General features: G+C 57.1%; 8 protein-coding genes across 8 annotated transcripts in view; 3 read left to right on the top strand and 5 right to left on the bottom strand.

The window, feature by feature from the left end:
• Positions 1–129: 129 nt before the first annotated feature.
• Positions 130–889, top strand: VDBG_03895 (conserved hypothetical protein; the record flags this gene model as incomplete). Its single annotated transcript, XM_003005896.1, has 3 exons — positions 130–238; positions 300–501; positions 568–889. 3 exons carry the CDS (start codon positions 130–132, stop codon positions 887–889), a joined length of 633 nt encoding a protein of 210 aa, XP_003005942.1.
• A 476-nt stretch (positions 890–1,365) lies between these two features.
• On the bottom strand, positions 1,366–2,265 carry VDBG_03896 (hard-surface induced protein; the record flags this gene model as incomplete). The annotated part of the gene is made up of 2 exons (XM_003005897.1): positions 1,366–2,047; positions 2,126–2,265. 2 exons carry the CDS (start codon positions 2,263–2,265, stop codon positions 1,366–1,368), a joined length of 822 nt encoding a protein of 273 aa, XP_003005943.1.
• Positions 2,266–3,675: 1,410 nt separating this feature from the next.
• VDBG_03897 (conserved hypothetical protein) lies at positions 3,676–4,676 on the bottom strand (the record flags this gene model as incomplete). Its single annotated transcript, XM_003005898.1, has 2 exons — positions 3,676–4,548; positions 4,605–4,676. The coding sequence occupies 2 exons, from the start codon at positions 4,674–4,676 to the stop codon at positions 3,676–3,678; spliced, it is 945 nt and encodes a 314-aa protein (XP_003005944.1).
• A 1,423-nt stretch (positions 4,677–6,099) lies between these two features.
• Positions 6,100–7,218, bottom strand: VDBG_03898 (ketoreductase; the record flags this gene model as incomplete). The annotated part of the gene is made up of 1 exon (XM_003005899.1): positions 6,100–7,218. The coding sequence occupies one exon, from the start codon at positions 7,216–7,218 to the stop codon at positions 6,100–6,102; it is 1,119 nt and encodes a 372-aa protein (XP_003005945.1).
• Positions 7,219–8,525: 1,307 nt separating this feature from the next.
• Positions 8,526–9,426, bottom strand: VDBG_03899 (predicted protein; the record flags this gene model as incomplete). Its single annotated transcript, XM_003005900.1, has 3 exons — positions 8,526–8,653; positions 9,037–9,066; positions 9,195–9,426. The coding sequence occupies 3 exons, from the start codon at positions 9,424–9,426 to the stop codon at positions 8,526–8,528; spliced, it is 390 nt and encodes a 129-aa protein (XP_003005946.1).
• An 827-nt stretch (positions 9,427–10,253) lies between these two features.
• Positions 10,254–13,049, top strand: VDBG_03900 (predicted protein; the record flags this gene model as incomplete). The annotated part of the gene is made up of 6 exons (XM_003005901.1): positions 10,254–10,745; positions 10,948–11,004; positions 11,059–11,128; positions 11,604–12,261; positions 12,320–12,549; positions 12,835–13,049. 6 exons carry the CDS (start codon positions 10,254–10,256, stop codon positions 13,047–13,049), a joined length of 1,722 nt encoding a protein of 573 aa, XP_003005947.1.
• A 563-nt stretch (positions 13,050–13,612) lies between these two features.
• Positions 13,613–14,331, top strand: VDBG_03901 (predicted protein; the record flags this gene model as incomplete). The annotated part of the gene is made up of 2 exons (XM_003005902.1): positions 13,613–13,636; positions 13,828–14,331. The coding sequence occupies 2 exons, from the start codon at positions 13,613–13,615 to the stop codon at positions 14,329–14,331; spliced, it is 528 nt and encodes a 175-aa protein (XP_003005948.1).
• Positions 14,332–15,304: 973 nt separating this feature from the next.
• The window catches only part of VDBG_03902 (conserved hypothetical protein), a gene marked incomplete at both ends in the record, with an annotated part of 3,057 nt that continues 858 nt past the window's right edge, over positions 15,305–17,503 (bottom strand). Inside the window, 2 exons of the mRNA XM_003005903.1 lie at positions 15,305–16,439; positions 16,567–17,315. Coding sequence (XP_003005949.1) covers positions 15,305–16,439; positions 16,567–17,315 — 1,884 coding nt within the window. The remainder of the gene's footprint in view (positions 16,440–16,566; positions 17,316–17,503) is intronic.

The raw sequence follows: 17,503 nt of genomic DNA on the forward strand, positions 1-17,503 counted from the left end.
ACGGGGCTTTCCCACGCAACAGCTTCCCTTCGACCGACTCGTGCGTCCTATCACACGCATCCTTACACCATCTGGGACTTTACGCCGGCATCGTACGGCTGCCCCCACGAGATCGAGCGTGTCGGCCGCATGGGCGATGGCGGCAAGTGGGTGTGCGGCATGTCAAGATATGTTGACTTCCCGGCCGACAGGCAGTGTATCATTTACTCCTTTGGTGTTCGGGACGAGTCAAGCTTTGGTGGGTGATTGTGGATGAAAAGCGTCATCCGGCTCGACTGAATGCTGATACATCTGCGCAGAGAACGAAATGTTGAGCCGAACAAACTGCACCGTTTGGGCATACGACTTCTCGGTTGTCGACTTTGGCGAGCAGCTTGAGACCTGGAACCGCGATCGCGCCCACTTCCTTCAAGCTGGCATTGCGGGCAAGACAGACAAGACGAAGAGCCCCCCGTTCTACAGCATTGCGGAGCTTATGAAGATGAACAATCACGAGTACATGTAAGTGAAAACGCCCTGTTCTCAACTTGCGAGACTAGTCCGAACTCTGCTTACCCTTGCACCAAGTGATATCCTGAAGATGGACATTGAATTCGCCGAGTTTGAGGCCATGGACGGCCTCAGCGACGACTTTCCCCTGGCCCAGGGACTCGAGCTGCCCATCGGCCAGCTGATGGTCGAGATTCACTTCTTCAATGGCTTCACCTCGAAGAACTACCTGGACTGGTGGGAACGTCTCGAAGCCCGCGGTTTGCGCCCGACCTGGACCGAGCCGAACCTGCTCGCCGTCACGTTGAATCTCGCTGGTGGCAAAGACCCCATCCTGGCCGAATACACGCTAATCAACGCTCACGACAAACGAAACATCATTTTTGGCAACGTGGATTGAGAGGGACGGAAAGAACTCGACGGGTGAAACATGAGTGAGTTCATGGCGTACGCGTCCTTTGTATTATGAATCAAGGCGTTCCGGTGTTGGAGGGGATCATGAGAGAAGCGAAAGGCGTCGGGTCCTGCAATTGAAATACTATTCATTATGTTCAGATGTGAAAGATACCTACGCAAGACACCAGGCTTCCCATGTCATCACAACGCGACTAGGTTTCGCTGAGCAGAAGATCTCATGATCAAGCACCTGGTAAAATTCAAAGTCATGGCAGGCACGCCGAGTAATGTATTAGACTCCTCTCGTGGCATCCACTCTGCCATGATATCTAGGAATGAATGGCAGTTCATATATGAGGCCTCAGGACATGCTCCACTAGACCATGAAGAAAAACGACTCCAAACTCCGTTTTTCGCAAAGATGTTGTAAAAAAACTAAAAGAAAAAGAGGACAAGAGCGAATATCAACCATCTTCCGAGCTAAATCATGCCAGCGTCCTTTTTGAAGAAGGCACAAATACCCTCCATGCAATCAATGCTCCTAATCTCACCCTCCGGCAACATGGCGTCTTCCCAGAGAAGCTCGTCGACAAAGTCGCCAAACGGTCGCTGGCCTTCAGAGCGGTGCGTGCGGTCAGACTTGCGACGGACGCCCTCGACAAAGTAGACGCCGCCGGGGCTGACGATACGCCAGAGGTCGCGCAGGGTACGCTCTTGTATGTCGTCGGTGCCGGCGCCGTCGTCAATGACGATGTCAAAGAGGCCATGTACAGTGGCTTGCTCGACGAACTTGTCGAGGAAAGCCTGGTCGCCCTGGTCACCGATGAAGATGGCGGCCTTGTCGTTATACGTGGCAAACTCCTTTGCGCATGTCTCATCGATCTCGAGATAGGTGAGGGAGAGATGGGGAAAGTAGGAGGTGAAGGTGCGGTAGCTGGCGCCCACCTTGGCGAGAGGGTAGGGCGAGTTGTCCGGGACGGAGTGGTACGTCTCGCAGCCGAGTCCGATTTCGAGGACTTTGACGTGGCGGTCTCGGATGGCGGGAAGATACTTCTCGTACATAAAATGGTGCTTTGTCGTCGTGGCCTTGTGGGAGCCGTATTGCAGGGCAATATCGCGGAAGGAGAGGCGTGGGAGGGAGGGGTCGGGAAACGGGTCGGCGCTGATTCGAGTTAGAAAGACATGTCGGGGAGAAAGCATCAGAATAGCAAAATGCCGGGCGAGGGTCCTTTCAACTCACGTTTTCCAACCCCAGGACGCCTTGGTCGGGATGCCGTCGATTGGCCGGCGTGTGAATGTGTAGATCATGAAGATGCAGGTGACAATGGCGAAAACGAAGACGGCTCGCACCTCCGTCTGGCTTTGCGACTTGAGCTTCATCTTGGCCGGCGCTGCCTTTCAAACCCGGGGATCGGCGGCGAAAGGAACAGTTCGTTGCCTGGTACCAAGAAAAGGAGGCTGCGTCCCGAAGATCGCACGAAGTAAGGCAAAGAATGTAAAAAGAAAATCTCAATGGAGCATGAGAGAGCGGTCGATGTTGTCGACCAGCTCGACTATGGCTGTGGACAGGTCGGTCTGTGTGCGTGTGTGTATGTGAAGGATGGACGCCAAAGTAAAGGCCGGATAGGAAGAGGGGAGAAGACAAACGACAGTCAAATGGATGAAGTGGGCGACGACGGACGATCGCATCTAATCAATTCCTTGACCGCGGGAGGTGGTGGCACATATCTCTCCTCGACGGGCAGGCAGAGGCCGTCAACCCTTCCCATGCCCCCTTCCCCCAAGGACCAAAGACTTACTTGCTTGGTCTTGGTGGGGACCCTGCCCAAGGAACGTGTCGCGGCTACAGAGTCCACACCTCAAACGGCACTCGCCTTGCCGAAGGAAGACCAATGTATGAACATGGTCGGCGGGGGGGTCGACTCGCTGCGAGAGACCTGTGAGGAAAGGAACGACTGGTGATCGTAACATGTGCTCCGGGTGGAGAGGCACTGGAATGCTTAGGAAGGGGTCCCGTCCCTCACGAAGCGAACCTGCCAACATCTGGTTGTTGCGCCTTCGCGAGCGGGGCGGAGGTGGGAGCTTGCTGGTTCTCTCCCACTCGAGCCCTGTAGCATGGCGGCAGACATGAGGCACATTGGTTTTTCCATGTATGAGCCAAGAATTTTGCCATACCAGTGGCTTCATAGTTGTCCCTGGCGTCGTTTGGTCCGGACATCAACCTGCCGCAGCCGTGCCCAGTACTGAGAGGCGCGAGATGCACGAATGTTTGACGTGGACAGGGGCGATGTGCGTTCATCATCAGAGAAGTGAGACAACAGACAGCTTATTGGCTGCACATTTGGCCGCTGCTGACCCAGGGACGGGAGTGGCGGGACAGCTCACGTTGTTCTGGCTGCCGCCTTCGTCGTTGCTCCCTTGAAGGGGGAGGAGGGCTTGGGAGGGCAAAGGTTAGCTGGGAGGCCAGAAATGTGCATTCGTTAGGCTTCATTCCAGCGACTGGTCACTACCTGCTGCTGTACTAGCCAGCAGAACAGTAGAAGCGCCACATCAATGAGGCAAGGGGTTCCGTGGGCCAGACCGCGCTAGGGGTCATTCATGGCTTCACCCTGACGAAGTCGAGCACGAGTCGTCCAACAGGATCCCGCCCCCTTCACACGCGTCGTACGAATGGACTGGAATCAATGATTGATTGATGCCTACGAGAAGGCCGACTACATGGGTATCATTTATATCCTACATGGTTTCCCTCACCCACTTTCCATACCTGTCCTGCTCTGACCCCTCCCCTCACTTCCTCACCAAATGCGTTTGTGAGCCCCAGAACGGGTTCGGCTGAAACTTGTTCATCTCCATGTCGCTGGGGGCACATGCCTGGCCATCAGACAGATCGCACGGCGCCACCCTCAGCTCGCCCCGAAGGATCTCAACCATGGACACCAGAGGGAAGAGCAGCACGAGGACGGAGAGCACCTGACCGAAGCTCCAGGCCTCCTCACCGGGCGCCAGCTCAAAGCTCGGCCCGTGGCCGAGAGCGTCGGACGCCAGCACCGCACCGAACAATGCGCCGGCGCCAGGGCGCCATGGAGCACGTGGCCCATAAGCTTGACGATTTTGCGAAGCGCTGGATCCGCAATGCAGGTACCAGCTCGCTAGGGCGAATACGAGGACGTTAGCGGCCATGACGGCAATGGTGCCAAAATAGCTGAGGCCGCTACGGTTCGACGAGCCGTTGCCGCTGTTCGTCTCCCACACGCACGAGATTGGGATGGGGTCGTCGGCGAGGCCTGTCTCGACGGCGCGCAGGATGAACACGCCGTAGACGACGGAGAGGCCGAGATTGACGAACATGAGCAATTGTCGCAACCAGCGCAGGACCCAGTCGCGGCGAAAGTCGTGGACCAGAGACAGCAGCGTCGCATTGTGAACGGCCTGCGAGAGAAGACCGAGGCACCAGATGATAAAAAAGTGGTAGGGCAGCATCGTGTCCCGCTTGGCGAGGCCGACTGCATGGATGCCGATGCCCTGCAGAATCTGCTGATCGGAGTAACTGCTGAGAAGCCGCCGTCGAATGCTCGAGGTTTTGTTTCTGAATTCGGAGAGGATGATTGTGAGACTGAGGCCCAATGCAAGGATGGCTGTGAAGAAGAAGGACAGGAGAACCTGATTGTGGCTTGTCAGTCGCATTGAGCGTTGCCGTGTCGCGGCGTTTGACTTACACCTGTGCCCGCGACACCCGCGTCGCTGGGCACGGGGCCCTCTATCGTCGTGTTACTGCATTGTGGTGCCATTGTTGTGTGAAGGGGAGGACGTGTCGGTCGTATCGCGCTGACCGAAATACTGGCGGGATGGCGTCGCAATATGAAGAAGAGACAAACGGACTCAACCTCTGGCTCGTCGTTTTCTTTCACTGCCTTTCCCTTTGAGACAACAGAGAGAGGGATCTACAGGATCGGGCTCTGTAGCCATGGGGCGAATTCCAGGGGTTGGAAAGGGCCTATATAGAAATGACGTCGTAAGCGCCGCTCTATCCGCTATTCAGGGATGAAACCACCCCACCACAGGCCGCCGTGAGGGAAGACCCCTGGCGCCCGCGATGCACTGGCTCGCAGTGCTTGAACTTCGGCGTGGCAGTGCATCCTGCGTCGTCGTGCGATGAATGGGCTTTGAGAGCCTCCATCCTGGTTGTCTACACTTGTCGATCCTTTGAACAATACCCGGGTAGACAGCCACAGGATCCGCCCTTGGAGCCGGGGTTTTGAATGGCTACGCTTTGCAACACGTTAAGCAAGAGGATTGGAACGAACGAAAAAAGGAGAGCCTTATTTGAGTGAGCATGGACATTGCATTTGATCGAAACCTGTCCATCACCTATTTCCTAGCGGACAGGACCCTGCGTCAAGCCGGCAAACCCCAGAGCAGAAAAGGCGCCGGCACCCACGAACCGAAAGACGGCCCACGAATGGAAGCCCTCGTTCCACACGACACAACCGTCAACAAGAGCCAGTGAGCCAGCCATGAACTCCATGATGGTTTCGACAACGTCGTACTGGCCACGCGCGTAGAAGAGCGCCATGATAAGGCCGAGGCTCATGGTGCGGGCGTGGCCGACACGGGCGACGGGCCACGTCTCGGGACGATCGGCTTTGCGGGCGGGGAAGCCGAAGTGGATGAGGCTGGTGCGCGGGTTGACGAGGGACCAGGCGCCGCCGAGACCCACGGCCAGGTTGCGAAGAGCGCCGGCATGTATCGGAGTGAGACGTCGTTGAACATGTCTGCCGTTTTGGAATGTGAGATGAGATGGCTTCTTGATGTGCTCTGGAAATTCTCGTAGCTCTGACGTACGTATCTATGTGCGTTGCTTCAGACGAGGGCAAGGGCCATGATGACGTGAGATGGAGGGATTCACGGCTTGTGGGGTTGAAGGAATTTTGAATGAATCGTCCCGATTTCTGGAATCGGAGCCATGGTCTCGCAGCTTTTGGAGAAGGAAGCAGGCGGTTGTCATCGTGGGTACCTGCCCAGGGACCTACATGTGTTGTAGCCAGGGCAGGAGAGCCTGGACTCGACTACTACCGTCAATGAGGCCAGATATGCGTCAGTTTTCCGTAAAAGACAAGATGAATGCAAGACGTAGTTCAACAAGACCACATTTATCTAAAGCGTACCGACTGCCAACGCTGCTATCTGCACCTGTTGTAGCACCGAGCACACTCACTGGAAAAGGACCGGCACTTCCTCCGTGTACCGCTTCTCCTTGCCCTCCGCAAGGTACGGATCGAAAGACTTCGCAGTGCCCACCGCACACTCCTCAAACGGAAGATATCCCTGCCCACTGAGCTCAGTCAATCGGCTGCCATCCATGCCCACCTCCTCGGCTCCCCATGTCACATAGTCGGCAGGGTAACCCTTTCCCGGCGTTCCCTCCCGGATGACATCCTTCCGCTCGGGGATTTTCTCTCGCAGAACGTCCGCAAAAGCCTGACGCCCGACCCGGTAGGCGGCCAGCAGGAACCTCCGTCCCTTGGCCTTCTCTGGCTCCTGCACGCCAAAGACAATCGCTTTCGCGACGTCCCGCACGTCGACCCAGGTCGGCATGGGGAACTCGTCAGGCCACACGGCGCCCGCGTAGATATACCACACCGTCTTCATGCTGGGTGTCATGCTGTCCGGCTCCCCAGGCCTCACGAGGATCGGACCGGCCACAAAGGAGGGGCTGACCACCGCTCCTGTAAAGGTCGACTTGCGCTGGGGATCGCTGAGATGGTCCCAGAACGCCTGCTCCTCGGCGACCTTGACCGCCCCGTACAGCAGGCCGAGGCCGGCCTCGTCGCCAGCCTGCAGCGAGAGGTCAATGTATTCGGTGTTGAACTCGTCGCCGGTGTAGCGGTAGCCCGGCTCGTCTTGAAGGCGCATCATGGCGGCGAGGGACGAGACGAGAACCACCGATTTGAGGGTGGCGCCCGCGTGGGCCTCGGCAGATGAGAGGAGGTTTTGGGTGCTCCTTCTGGCGCGCTCGATGATGGCTTTGGGTCCGCCGACGTATTCGTCGAAGCGAAGGCCCGGGGGAGACGTGTGGGCGATGGCATGGACGCCCTTTACCGCGTCATCAAAGGCACCATCGGCGTTGAAGTCGGGAATGCCAATGACTTGCAGCAGGCCAGCGTCGATATGAGATTGGAAAGCTTCGGAGAGAGTGGCCTGATGCTTCTCGAGAGACCGGACGGTGCCCCTGACGCGGTAGCCGGCGGCGATGAAGGCGGCGGTTGCGGTCGAGCCAATGTGGCCGTTGACGCCCGTCACGAGCACGATGGGAGAATCATGCGTCGCCATTGTATACTTTCTGGCCGTATGAATATCCAGGTGAGTGGTCAGAGGAACACGAAGATGATGAAGGAGAAAAAAATGGTTTCCGCGTTGAACTTGAGGCGTGGCAGAGCGGATGAAGTACCAGCACGCCCCTTCTTTATCTTGCTGACAGGACCCATCGTCTTACCCCTCCTTCCCCCCGGACCCCCTTGCGGCGAACAATCAGGTTGGGAACAATGGCCGACAGAACCCACGAAATGCTGACGCTTGAAGGCTCCCCAAGCCTCGGCAGCTGACCAGGCACCGTTCTCTTATCCGCGCATACATGACTGATCATCTCTATGGACTTCAAGCTTGGGCCGCCCACCAGTCAGTCAAGCTCCCCCCTATTGCCCCCCGTTGCGCGTGGTATCGTGGTAGTATCGTGGCCGCCGTACTGGCTCGGTTGGTCATGTGTGTTGCCTGATTAGGCGTACAAAGGGGGAGACGGATGTCTGTCATAGGCCGTGTCAGTGGTGGCACAATCGGGCTAACGGCCCCCCGCACGCGCCACGAAGCGTGTAATGCTATTTGCCAGAGGACCAGCTTTTAGTGTGCGCGCTGAAGCGAATACAGGACTGGTTGGCAACTCAAGTGAAGGAAACCTAGGCGGACAGCGAGAAATAACAGATAAGATGTCTAAGGTATCTGGGTAGGTACGCTGGTCGAATGCGAGCCTCTCAAATATGGCATCAAAGGGCGTCAACCATTTCACTCACCATATTCACAGCCATAGCAACGATAACGACACAGTATGTGACATGGACCGGTAGGCATATCCTATGCCGAAATTCACCCATTGATCACAACAGCCAGATTAAAGTACCTGGGCAAGGCACTTGGCTCACTGAATCCCACAAGTTCAAGGACTTGGACCATCGCGTCAACGCAGCCAAGATTGTCGTGGAAAAACTGGGCCCAGCTCACACTCACCTCGCTCACTGCTTCGGGCGCTGCCTCGCTCACAGCTCGCCCATGGTAACGTCGGCTACTGTCAATTCCTGTCTGCTCGGGGAGGGACCTGGCCGCTAACCGCTCGATATGTGTTTGGTCGTCATGATGCGTAGTTGACCGGAAGATCAGCAAGAAAATGGCATCATGTGATTGCATTCTCATGCAGGTTTCGTCACAATGTATTCTGAGTATACTTGTTGGTTCGGCGAAAGAGTTCATCGGCTTGCTTCCCCGGGCGCGTCGTGTCGACTGATCCTGGCAAGGAGAGAACGTCTCGCAGGCCATGGCGAGCCTCTACAGCCCTGCTACAGCCCTGCGGACAGGCGGGCCTCGGGCATCTACAGCCCTGTCGACAGGGGGTCCAGGCTCACCTCACCCCTATGGAGATATCCGCTCGCTCCCGACGGCTTCCTGGGGCCGAGCTGGCCGTTGGCCATCGTGGCTGCCCCATTGCCAAGAGACGACTCTGGCGATGCTCATATTTGACAATTACCTGCAGCTCGATGTCGCCACTGGCCGTCGATCTCGCCCTGTCGTGAGCCATGTTGTGAAGGGTAGCACCGGGGAAAATGGCAAGATGAGGATCTGAGACAACAACACTGCAGCTCCCCTGGCGACGACCGTTGGGGTCGGGAATGGCATGCAATGCGAGTTGCTCTGGCCTTCTTGCCAAGGCACTTCCTTTCTTGCATCACCCTGTCGTCGAGTCGTCGCATCGGGCATTTTCTCCTTCGTCAAAGTTGATCCCCACCTGGCCTGTAAGGAGGAAACAATTCGCCATACCGCAGCTCGGCGTAAGATTGTATCTCTCCACGCTCTGACCTCAAGGACGGATTCCGTTGGACGCACCTGGGCGTCGCTTCGCTGCTGATGAGCAAACTGTCAAAGTACCTTGGTGAGCAGGGGACATGGTGACGGGCCAAGACACGGTGTTCCTCTCTTGATGAGGGGACCCATCGTGTTTGTGTGACCTCCCGTTTTCATCTCGATAGGGATGGCTCGCTCACTTCTATCAGCTTTCCAGAACCAACGACTCGCCTCGTGAGACCTGATGGCCAAGTCTGTTGTCACCCTGCGAAACGCCCTCCCAAAGGAACCACCAACAGTCGCCTCCAGAGCCTTATTCAGCCTAAAGATGGCCCACCAATTGTCCTTGCTGAAAGCCTCCAGCACCGCTGGAGCTACGGTCACCGGGTACCCTGCTTGCTCGGATGACATGCCAGAGCGATCGCCCGCCATCGCGAAGTCAATCGATTACTATTGCTACCTAACATTCGCCGAGATGACTTTCCGCAGGGTGGCATCACTCGCCTGGACTGGGCTTTGGCCGACCAACTTTCAGAGCTCGATACCCAATGAACTGCGGCTGAGGCTCGCGTCGTCTGCTATCGAGCTCCATTTATCCATTGTCTTACGCAGGGACCAGCCTGGATGAGCGAGCCGGTGCCGAGCAAGATGATGCTCCGCTTCGACTCAGACGCCATGTCGTGCAGCATAAACCCTGATTCGGTCCGTCCCCAGACTTTGCAGGCAGGGTGCGCCGCTTCACCAACACGAGAGAGAGGCTAATGACACGATGGCTTCTGCAGGAGGCTTGCACAACATGATGTTAGGTGCCAGTTGGCGGCGTGCGTCCTGACAGGGGCCTCGTGGTCATGATGATATGCAGACCACGCACCTGCACCGCACCCCTTGCATTGACCCTGTTCCCTTACTCCTGACTATGGTCACTTCACATGTCGGGTTTTAATGATTGTCGCTCCTGACATAAGGTAGGCCGAGCGTGTTAATATAACAGACCAGAGCACTTCATTCTTTCCCTTTCATCCGCACCGCCCATTGCATTTGGCTCTCTTTCTGCACAGCACTTCCCATACCTACATCCTACTCTGACGTCGGACTTCCTCTCAGCGATTCAACCTTTTATTACACGGGGGTCTCTACTTTGTCTTGCTCTGAATCTGGCCAGCCTCAAACCGACGGAGCAGGGTGTACTCATAACTGCTCCCGCTCCTCCATTCGACTCGGCCCGTGCCTACCCTGTAGCGCCCGTCACCAACTTCAAGATGGCAGTGGCAACGCTGTCCCGTGTTCCGCAGCATCGGCGCGAACTCAGCAAAGGCCAGCTGTCACACAAGCCAGACATGGGCCCGGCCGTACCCTCACGATGGATGACGTTCTTCCTGGGACTACCCGAACCCGTGAGAGACTGCCTGTTTGAGCACCTCGATTATATGACATCCTGCAACCTGGCCATGGTGTGCCGGTTCTTCGCCGACTCCGTCCAGCCCTGGAAAGCTGATGTCGAGGATAAAGTGGCCGCCGTGTTCCAGGCCGAAAGGTACTTCGCTCAGCACTTTCCTGGCACGAGCCACGACCGCGAGGACCCCAAGGCCGAGTCCCAGGGCAACTTTGGCTGCTTCCTCTGCCACCGCGTCCGGGGCCCTGAGCCACTTGACAGCGAGCCAGCCGGCCACGGCCCATCATCCACAGGTTTGGCCTGTGTCAGACGTTCATCGCCAGGAGCCGCGCACGTACAGGGCCTGCGCGCCCGACAAGTGCGTTCAGCATGCCGCGGTCGCAGGAGGCGTCCGGGGCGACCGGGACCTGTGTCTCTGCTCGTGTCGGTCCTCGCTCACCCACGCTGCCGGGGACTTTACGCGGGACGACGACAGACGCCTCGTCGTCGCGAAAGCCGTCACGGCGGGTGCATCTGAGGCGGTTCTGCGTCGAGTGCGGCGTGCAGACGAATCTTCACAGGACGGGCGACCAGCTCACGACGAAGACGGGCCGCGAGCTGTGGGTTTGCTCATGTCGGTGTGTCTGGGTCAAGGGCAACACGTTGAGTTCGCGACAGTGTCCACGATGTAGCGATCGGTGTCTCAGCTCGGTCAAGTCGAGTCGGCACACACCAAGCCGGGCGGTCGCGAGGCGGAGACAAGTACATTCATTGTGGACATGAAGGGCTCCAGATGGGAAAGCCAGTACTTGTAAACAAACAGTCGAGCCTGACCAGTGTTTGCATTCCGAGCATAGGACCGACTGTCGCCCACAGGTCTCGTGGCCATGCTGGTCTCGACGAGATGTTCATAATGCCTCTGCTGGCGAGAGGATATTCATTGATTTTACCAAAGGATCTGGTGGAAGTAATAAGATGGCGAGAAGGACCGATGAACGGCTAGATACAGAGGAAGACACAAAGAGCGATCTGACATGATTGGGGGGTAATTGCATCTTCGGCGTTAGGCTTGGAGTTTAGCGATTGATACTTGATAATATGCGGCGGTGTGCCGATTTACAACACAGTCGCTCGCAGTCTGCGCCTCCTTGAAGCCTTTCGTGACTGTCGCTCAGCTTGCCCATTCAATCAAGAGAGTAAACGGGTGGCTGGTCAACTGCGGACTGCCCCGATGCAGGGTCGGCTGCATGGGTGCTTGGCGTGAGCCGCGATACCATTGGTAGGAGGACGGTTCGACAGCATGATCCTTCGCTTCTGGCGAATGAAATGTGGTGGAAACGTCGCGACTTCGCCTTCAGCTCATGCGATCCTGCTTGCGTCTCTCCCACCTTCGAGCTGCTGCGCGGGACGTTGCCCAGCAGACTACAACGGCCGCGTCGCAATGGAATGGCCGAACCCATCGGAGCCATCAGCGGCGTAGCCGGCCTCATCATCTTCGCTACGAACCTTAGCGTCGGTATCAGCCGCCGCATCGACGCCGTCCGCGGGCTGCCGCGGACGCTGCAGGCGCTGTCGGCCGATCTCAAGGGCTTCGTCTCCGTCCTCGGCACCCTGCAAGGCTATCTCGACCACGAGGACACTAGGCAGGGCGTGCTCCATCCGGGCACGGTCGACGAGCTGTCCGACGTGCTGGAGGACTGCATCCAGGTCTTCACTGAGCTTAACCAGCAGTTGAACAAGGACTTGAACGGATCCGGCGAGGCCTCGGCTGATGCCAAGATGAGCACGTGGCGGCGACTTCGGCTGTCTTTCCGGGACAAGGACTTTGAGGAGCTGAGGGCGAAGCTGGCGGCGCGAAAGCTGACGCTGACGGTCGCTGTGTCGGTCGCCAACTTGTGAGCACCATTTCTATTCAGAAAGAAGCAAGGACATCGTTGCTGACTGGTCCATCAGCATCAACACGTCTTCCCACGTGGGTATGACGTGGCAGATGCAGAGCGATCTTCAGGTGATGAAGGCCGAGGTGTCCGCCGTGCTGCAGCGGCTCGAAACCATGCAGGCGAGCGAGTCTCTGCCGGGAGTCGCCAGCATGGCCAGCACTTCACTGGGATCCCAGGGCTTGTCGTTGATGCGTAGAAGAAGCGGCAGCCACAAGAGATCCAGTCGAGCGGGTTCGAGACAGGGTACGTCGATCGAGAAAGCTGACGGCCCTCAGAGAGCTTGGCTTATGTTGCACAGGACACTTGTTTTCGGAAACGGCATCGGTGAGCTCCAGTCTTGTGAGCTTCCATACTGCTGCTTCGGCAGTTCTCCAGACTGCCGTCGGGATGCCGTCATCGCCATACTACCACCAGTCATCGGTGGGGCTTACGGGAACTGCGTATCAGTATCAACCCGCGGGAACGGTCTTGCACGAAATGGACGGCGAGTCGACATATGAAAATTACGATACCTTTACGCGTCGGAAGAGTACGCGTCGGAAGAGGTTGAGCGAAGACGGGACTGCTCCAGACCAGATATTCCAGGAGGTCTTGGCCGCACCGGTTTAGTCGGCAGCTGGGTCACAGCGATCCAAGGTACTAAATGGCCTTCGGTCAGCCGAGGGACAATGGAGAGGCTGGCTGGTAACACAGGAGACGCCGATATGCTGGGGAACTCTGGCTTGAGCACGGAAGTGACATGAGCGAATGATCATAGTGGCTCTTGACACAATTCAAGCGCTGAAGCAGCAGGCTACAATCGCTGCTAGCCCGCAATAGATGGAGCAGGCTGAGCTGTCGCCTCTATGCTGGCTGTCAAAAAGTAGGAAGGAGCTCTTTTCACTATGATATTCTCTCTATAAATGACAACCGTTACAGCAAACATGAAACTTCCAAACATGAAACGTATTCATTTACACGACATTTTATATGGAAACTATCGAAACCGGACAAGGACGACAGTGAACCGGACGAACATGACGGTAGGGAACGGATGATGGGGAGACAACGTTGTCGATCCGGATGCCAGGCGCAGAAATCGACAGGCTCTTCAGCACTTTTGGTGAGCTTAACCACTTTGGATAACGGATGTCATATTAAGGAACCGCTGTTGTGCTGGCTTCCTCTACAGAATACGCCAACAGAGGAAGTCAGAAGGCAACTTTAGCACTTCAGAAGCGCCCATCTTCAGTCACGAACGATCTAGCCGAATCTCTGCCTGATACCATTCTGATTTTTCTTAGCACTCTAAAGCAAAGCGTTCACTATGGATATCTATAGCATGCAAAAGGTCCGGCGAGAGACGGCACAGCCAAAATTAGTCTCGGCCAGTATCGACGCTCTACTCCACCCTTTCTCAAGCATGACGCACACGAACGACCAGATCAACGAGATATTAGGCACACAGAATACTCTCCAGGTACCTCAAGAGACATGGCTACTGCCTACAGGGAGACATAATCTTACCACTAATCTTCATAGCCCGAGACCGCTACTACTCGTCGTGGCCGAGCCCCTCAGCTCAAAGCCTTGCCGAGCGAGGTCGTCTCGAAGCGAGCCGCTCCCCTCCTATTCGACAGTGAGTCGAGCGGCCTCAGTCTGCTAAACCTCCCTTCTAGCGACACGGATGAAAAGGAAAGCGAAGAAGAAAGTGATGGCATTCTCCTCGCCGGCCTCCCCCGTCACACCGGCAACATCAAGCCCGGCCAGCCCCTCTTCAGCAACGAGTTTTTCGAAATCCGCAAGTCCCCGCTCGGCGGCATGGGCGCCTTTGCCGTACAAGACCTGGGCCCTGGCGACATGATCCTCATGGAACGCGCCGTTGTCCGGTCCACCGACGTGGACAGGGACCTCATCCGACACTTCACAAATCTGAGCGCTTCGGACAAGGGACTCGTTCTCGACCTCGCCATGCACAAACCCAGCCGCATAGCGCACGACGACTCGCTCCACACCCGACTCAAGGCCATCTTCACGACCAACTAGTAAGCCCCCATCTTTCACACCGCGGCGCAGAAGACATGCGGACGAGGTGGAGCATCCCCGGCTGACGTGGCTAGTTTCGCTTGCACGACCAAGGCGCCCGGCCATGGTCTCTTCCTCGTCGCTTCGCGCTTCAACCACGCGTGCCGTCCGCACATGAACGTCAACTATGGCTTCGACCGTGAGCTCGACGCCCTGGTCTTCACGGTGGCTGGAGGCCAGGTCAGGCCGGCACGGAGTTGACCATCACTACGCAGACGCGCGAGTCTGAGGCGTGTATGGGTTCGAGTGTGCGTGCGCCGCGATGCAGATTCCGGCAGAGCAGATGCGCGTGAGTGGGGGATTGACCTGCAGTGATGACCATGGGTTCTCCGGGGGGGGGAAGTGTGTCATTGGCTTTCCTTATGAGGTTGGGTGTTTGCTTAGACTTGGATCACGGACGTGGCGATTTAGGATGGCTTTGATTGTCGTGGGGGATATGTCTGCAAACCACGCACGTCTGGCGTTGCTTATGGATCTGCAGACAAGTCTAGGAGCGTCTGGAAGCATCTCACATGCGAACCGACCGCGCTTCTGAACAGGACGGTTCAGACGGTGCAGGATGGAGTTTTGAGATTTGTCCAAGATCTATCGAAAGGTCGTTCTCAATCTAATGGAGCTTCGTACTGAATACGCTTTTGATTCCCAAACACACAGGCTCAGAGGGATAGTTCCACCTCGATTCAGTGAAGTCACATTCCAAACGATATATCCCGTTGGTAGAATCTGATACCGTCAAATCGGAAGGGGTGAAGAAGGCACAGTTTCCATGATTGGTTTCAGACTCGATTCTCTGATCAACTCATCATACATTAAACCGTAGCACCGAGAGCCGTTCCTTGCACATTTATCCCAAGCTCGCAAGGAAGCTGACCCCAATCACATGTCGAATCCCAGAAACCATCATATCGTATCATGCATGGTCAGTGCGGACCCCTCACAGCACTACATCACCAACCTCGCCCTGCTTCAGCGCCTCAAGCAAAGCTCTGGCCGTGTCCCGATCCGCCCTCTCCTCCTCCCCCGCCGCCATATCCGCCCACGCCCCATCCATCCACTTAGCCGCCTCCCCCCGCTGCTCCGAGCCATCGAAGTACATGCCGTCAGAGTCGCCCCCGGAACTGGGCGACACGCCGTGCAGGGGGAACGCAGCCATGACCTCCGCCGCGAGACCCGCAATGCCGTCCGAGGGCATGCCATCGCTGCCGCCGCCCATCATGTCAATGTCCATGGCGAGATCGTAGACTTGGTGGGGCGACGTCGCGTCCGTCGTGCTCTCGACCGAGTGGTCGCCCGCCGAAGCTGGCGATGTCGTCGATGTATCCTCGTCGGAGTGAACGGCTGTCACGACGCCGGGCTGAAGATTGAAGAGGGACGGGCGGAGAGTGCCTGCGTCAAAGTCGACGGCGTGGAGGGCGCTCGCGTGGGAGAAGAGATGATTCTGAGCCATTGCTGCTGCTGCGGCGGCGGCGGCGGCTGCCTCGTTGCGCTTCTGCTCGATGAGGGTGCGCAGCGCGTTAAAGCCACCTGTGAAGAGGCCGCGCAGGGAGACGGGGAAGTCGCCATCTTCGGGCAGGCGGCCCTTGGAGAGGGCGAGGTCCATGGTAAGTGCGAGGCGAAGGTAGGAGGATGGTTGGGACGCGAGAATGTCGGTCCAGTCGGAAATGGCCGAGCCGTCTGCTTGGTTGTTTGCACCGTCGGCGGGCGGGTCGATTTGCGCAAGGTTGACAATATGGCGGATCGTCTCGGAGACCAGGTCCACGCCGTCGTATTGTGGTTGATACGTCTTCATGGCTTCGATCAGAATGTTCAGGCGGTGCTGCTTCAGAGCTGACTGCGTATTTGGGTCAATCGCTGAGGACCCGGATGATCTTTGTGCAGAGGAGGAGAGCTTGACGTCAAGAATATGGAGGACCAGCGGCAGGGCCGTACACGCTACCGCGCTGATGGGCAGCCAACGGGCGAGGCGGAGGTGGATGAGCTCCTTCAGACACTCTGTGACGCCCGAAGCTGCGTCCTGAAGCTCGTGGCGGTTCTCGCCAATGACGGCCAGGTCGCGGGAGGGGATCGAACTAAAGGAGGGCGCGGCAGCTGTGATGGCGAGGTGAAGGCTTCGTGGTGACTGAGAACGACACGGCTCGAACTGATGTGGTGTTAAGTGCGGGCTCAAGAGAGGCCAAAAAGTGCCTTTCGACTTACTGGTAATACATGTACATAAGGTTGGTGTACAGGATAACCGAATCGTGCTGGAACTCCTTGCCACCGCCCCCTGCATTCATGCGGGCGACTGAGCCACCGCCAAACATGGGGAATCGCAGCGTGGCGCTCTTGTACCACCGGCGTAAGTCGAGTTTGTACTCGCGAAGCTTGTCTTGCTCCTCGGCCTTTAGTTCGCGGCCCCATCCAGGGCTGTCATCGATGGGGAACACCAGTATCAGGATATCTGTCAGAACGACGCAAAGCTCAACCAGTTGCTCCAATATCTCTGCGAGACAGCGTTTCGTCCCCGGGTTGTAGACACGCGAGCGTTCAATCTCATCCGAAAGATCGGCGTATCCGAGGATGCTGTTCTTGTCAAAATCGAAATGGGCGCGTGTGATTTGGAGAGGCCGGCGGATCCCGAGGCCCATGATCCTATCGCGGGTGATGCAGCACCACCACAAACGCTTGAGCGTGTTCTGAATGTGGGCGGGCGCAGCATCGTAGTGATGGGCCTCTGCCGTCTTGGCGTTCTGGATGGCGATCGCGAGCCACTGTGTGTTCGGTTTTCGGAAGCTGTGCGAGGCCGGTGCGGACCAGTGCGTGAGGAGTAAAGCGGCCTGGGCTATGGACAAGGGTGAGGATTCGGTTTCGAGGTCGTAGAGGAGCTTGGCTCGTCGGTAGAAGGATGCTCGGGCGGCGCGGATGGTCGGGTACCCCAGGGCCTTGATCGATTGACGAGAGACGAACTAGACATGGAATTAGCACATATGATGAAGCATTGTTTGGAGACTAGACCGACATTAGCTGTCGAGAAGAGCATGGCTTGGAACACCAGTAGAGAGATTCGCTCCTGTTGCAAGCCCTTTGAGCCTCCGTTGCAGTACATGTCCCAGAAGTCGCCTTCATTCAGCAGCGGGAGCATGGGGTGAACGGT

This window comes from Verticillium alfalfae, genomic scaffold (assembly GCF_000150825.1).
Source record: "Verticillium alfalfae VaMs.102 supercont1.4 genomic scaffold, whole genome shotgun sequence".
Classification (NCBI taxonomy): Eukaryota; Fungi; Ascomycota; class Sordariomycetes; order Glomerellales; family Plectosphaerellaceae; genus Verticillium; species Verticillium alfalfae.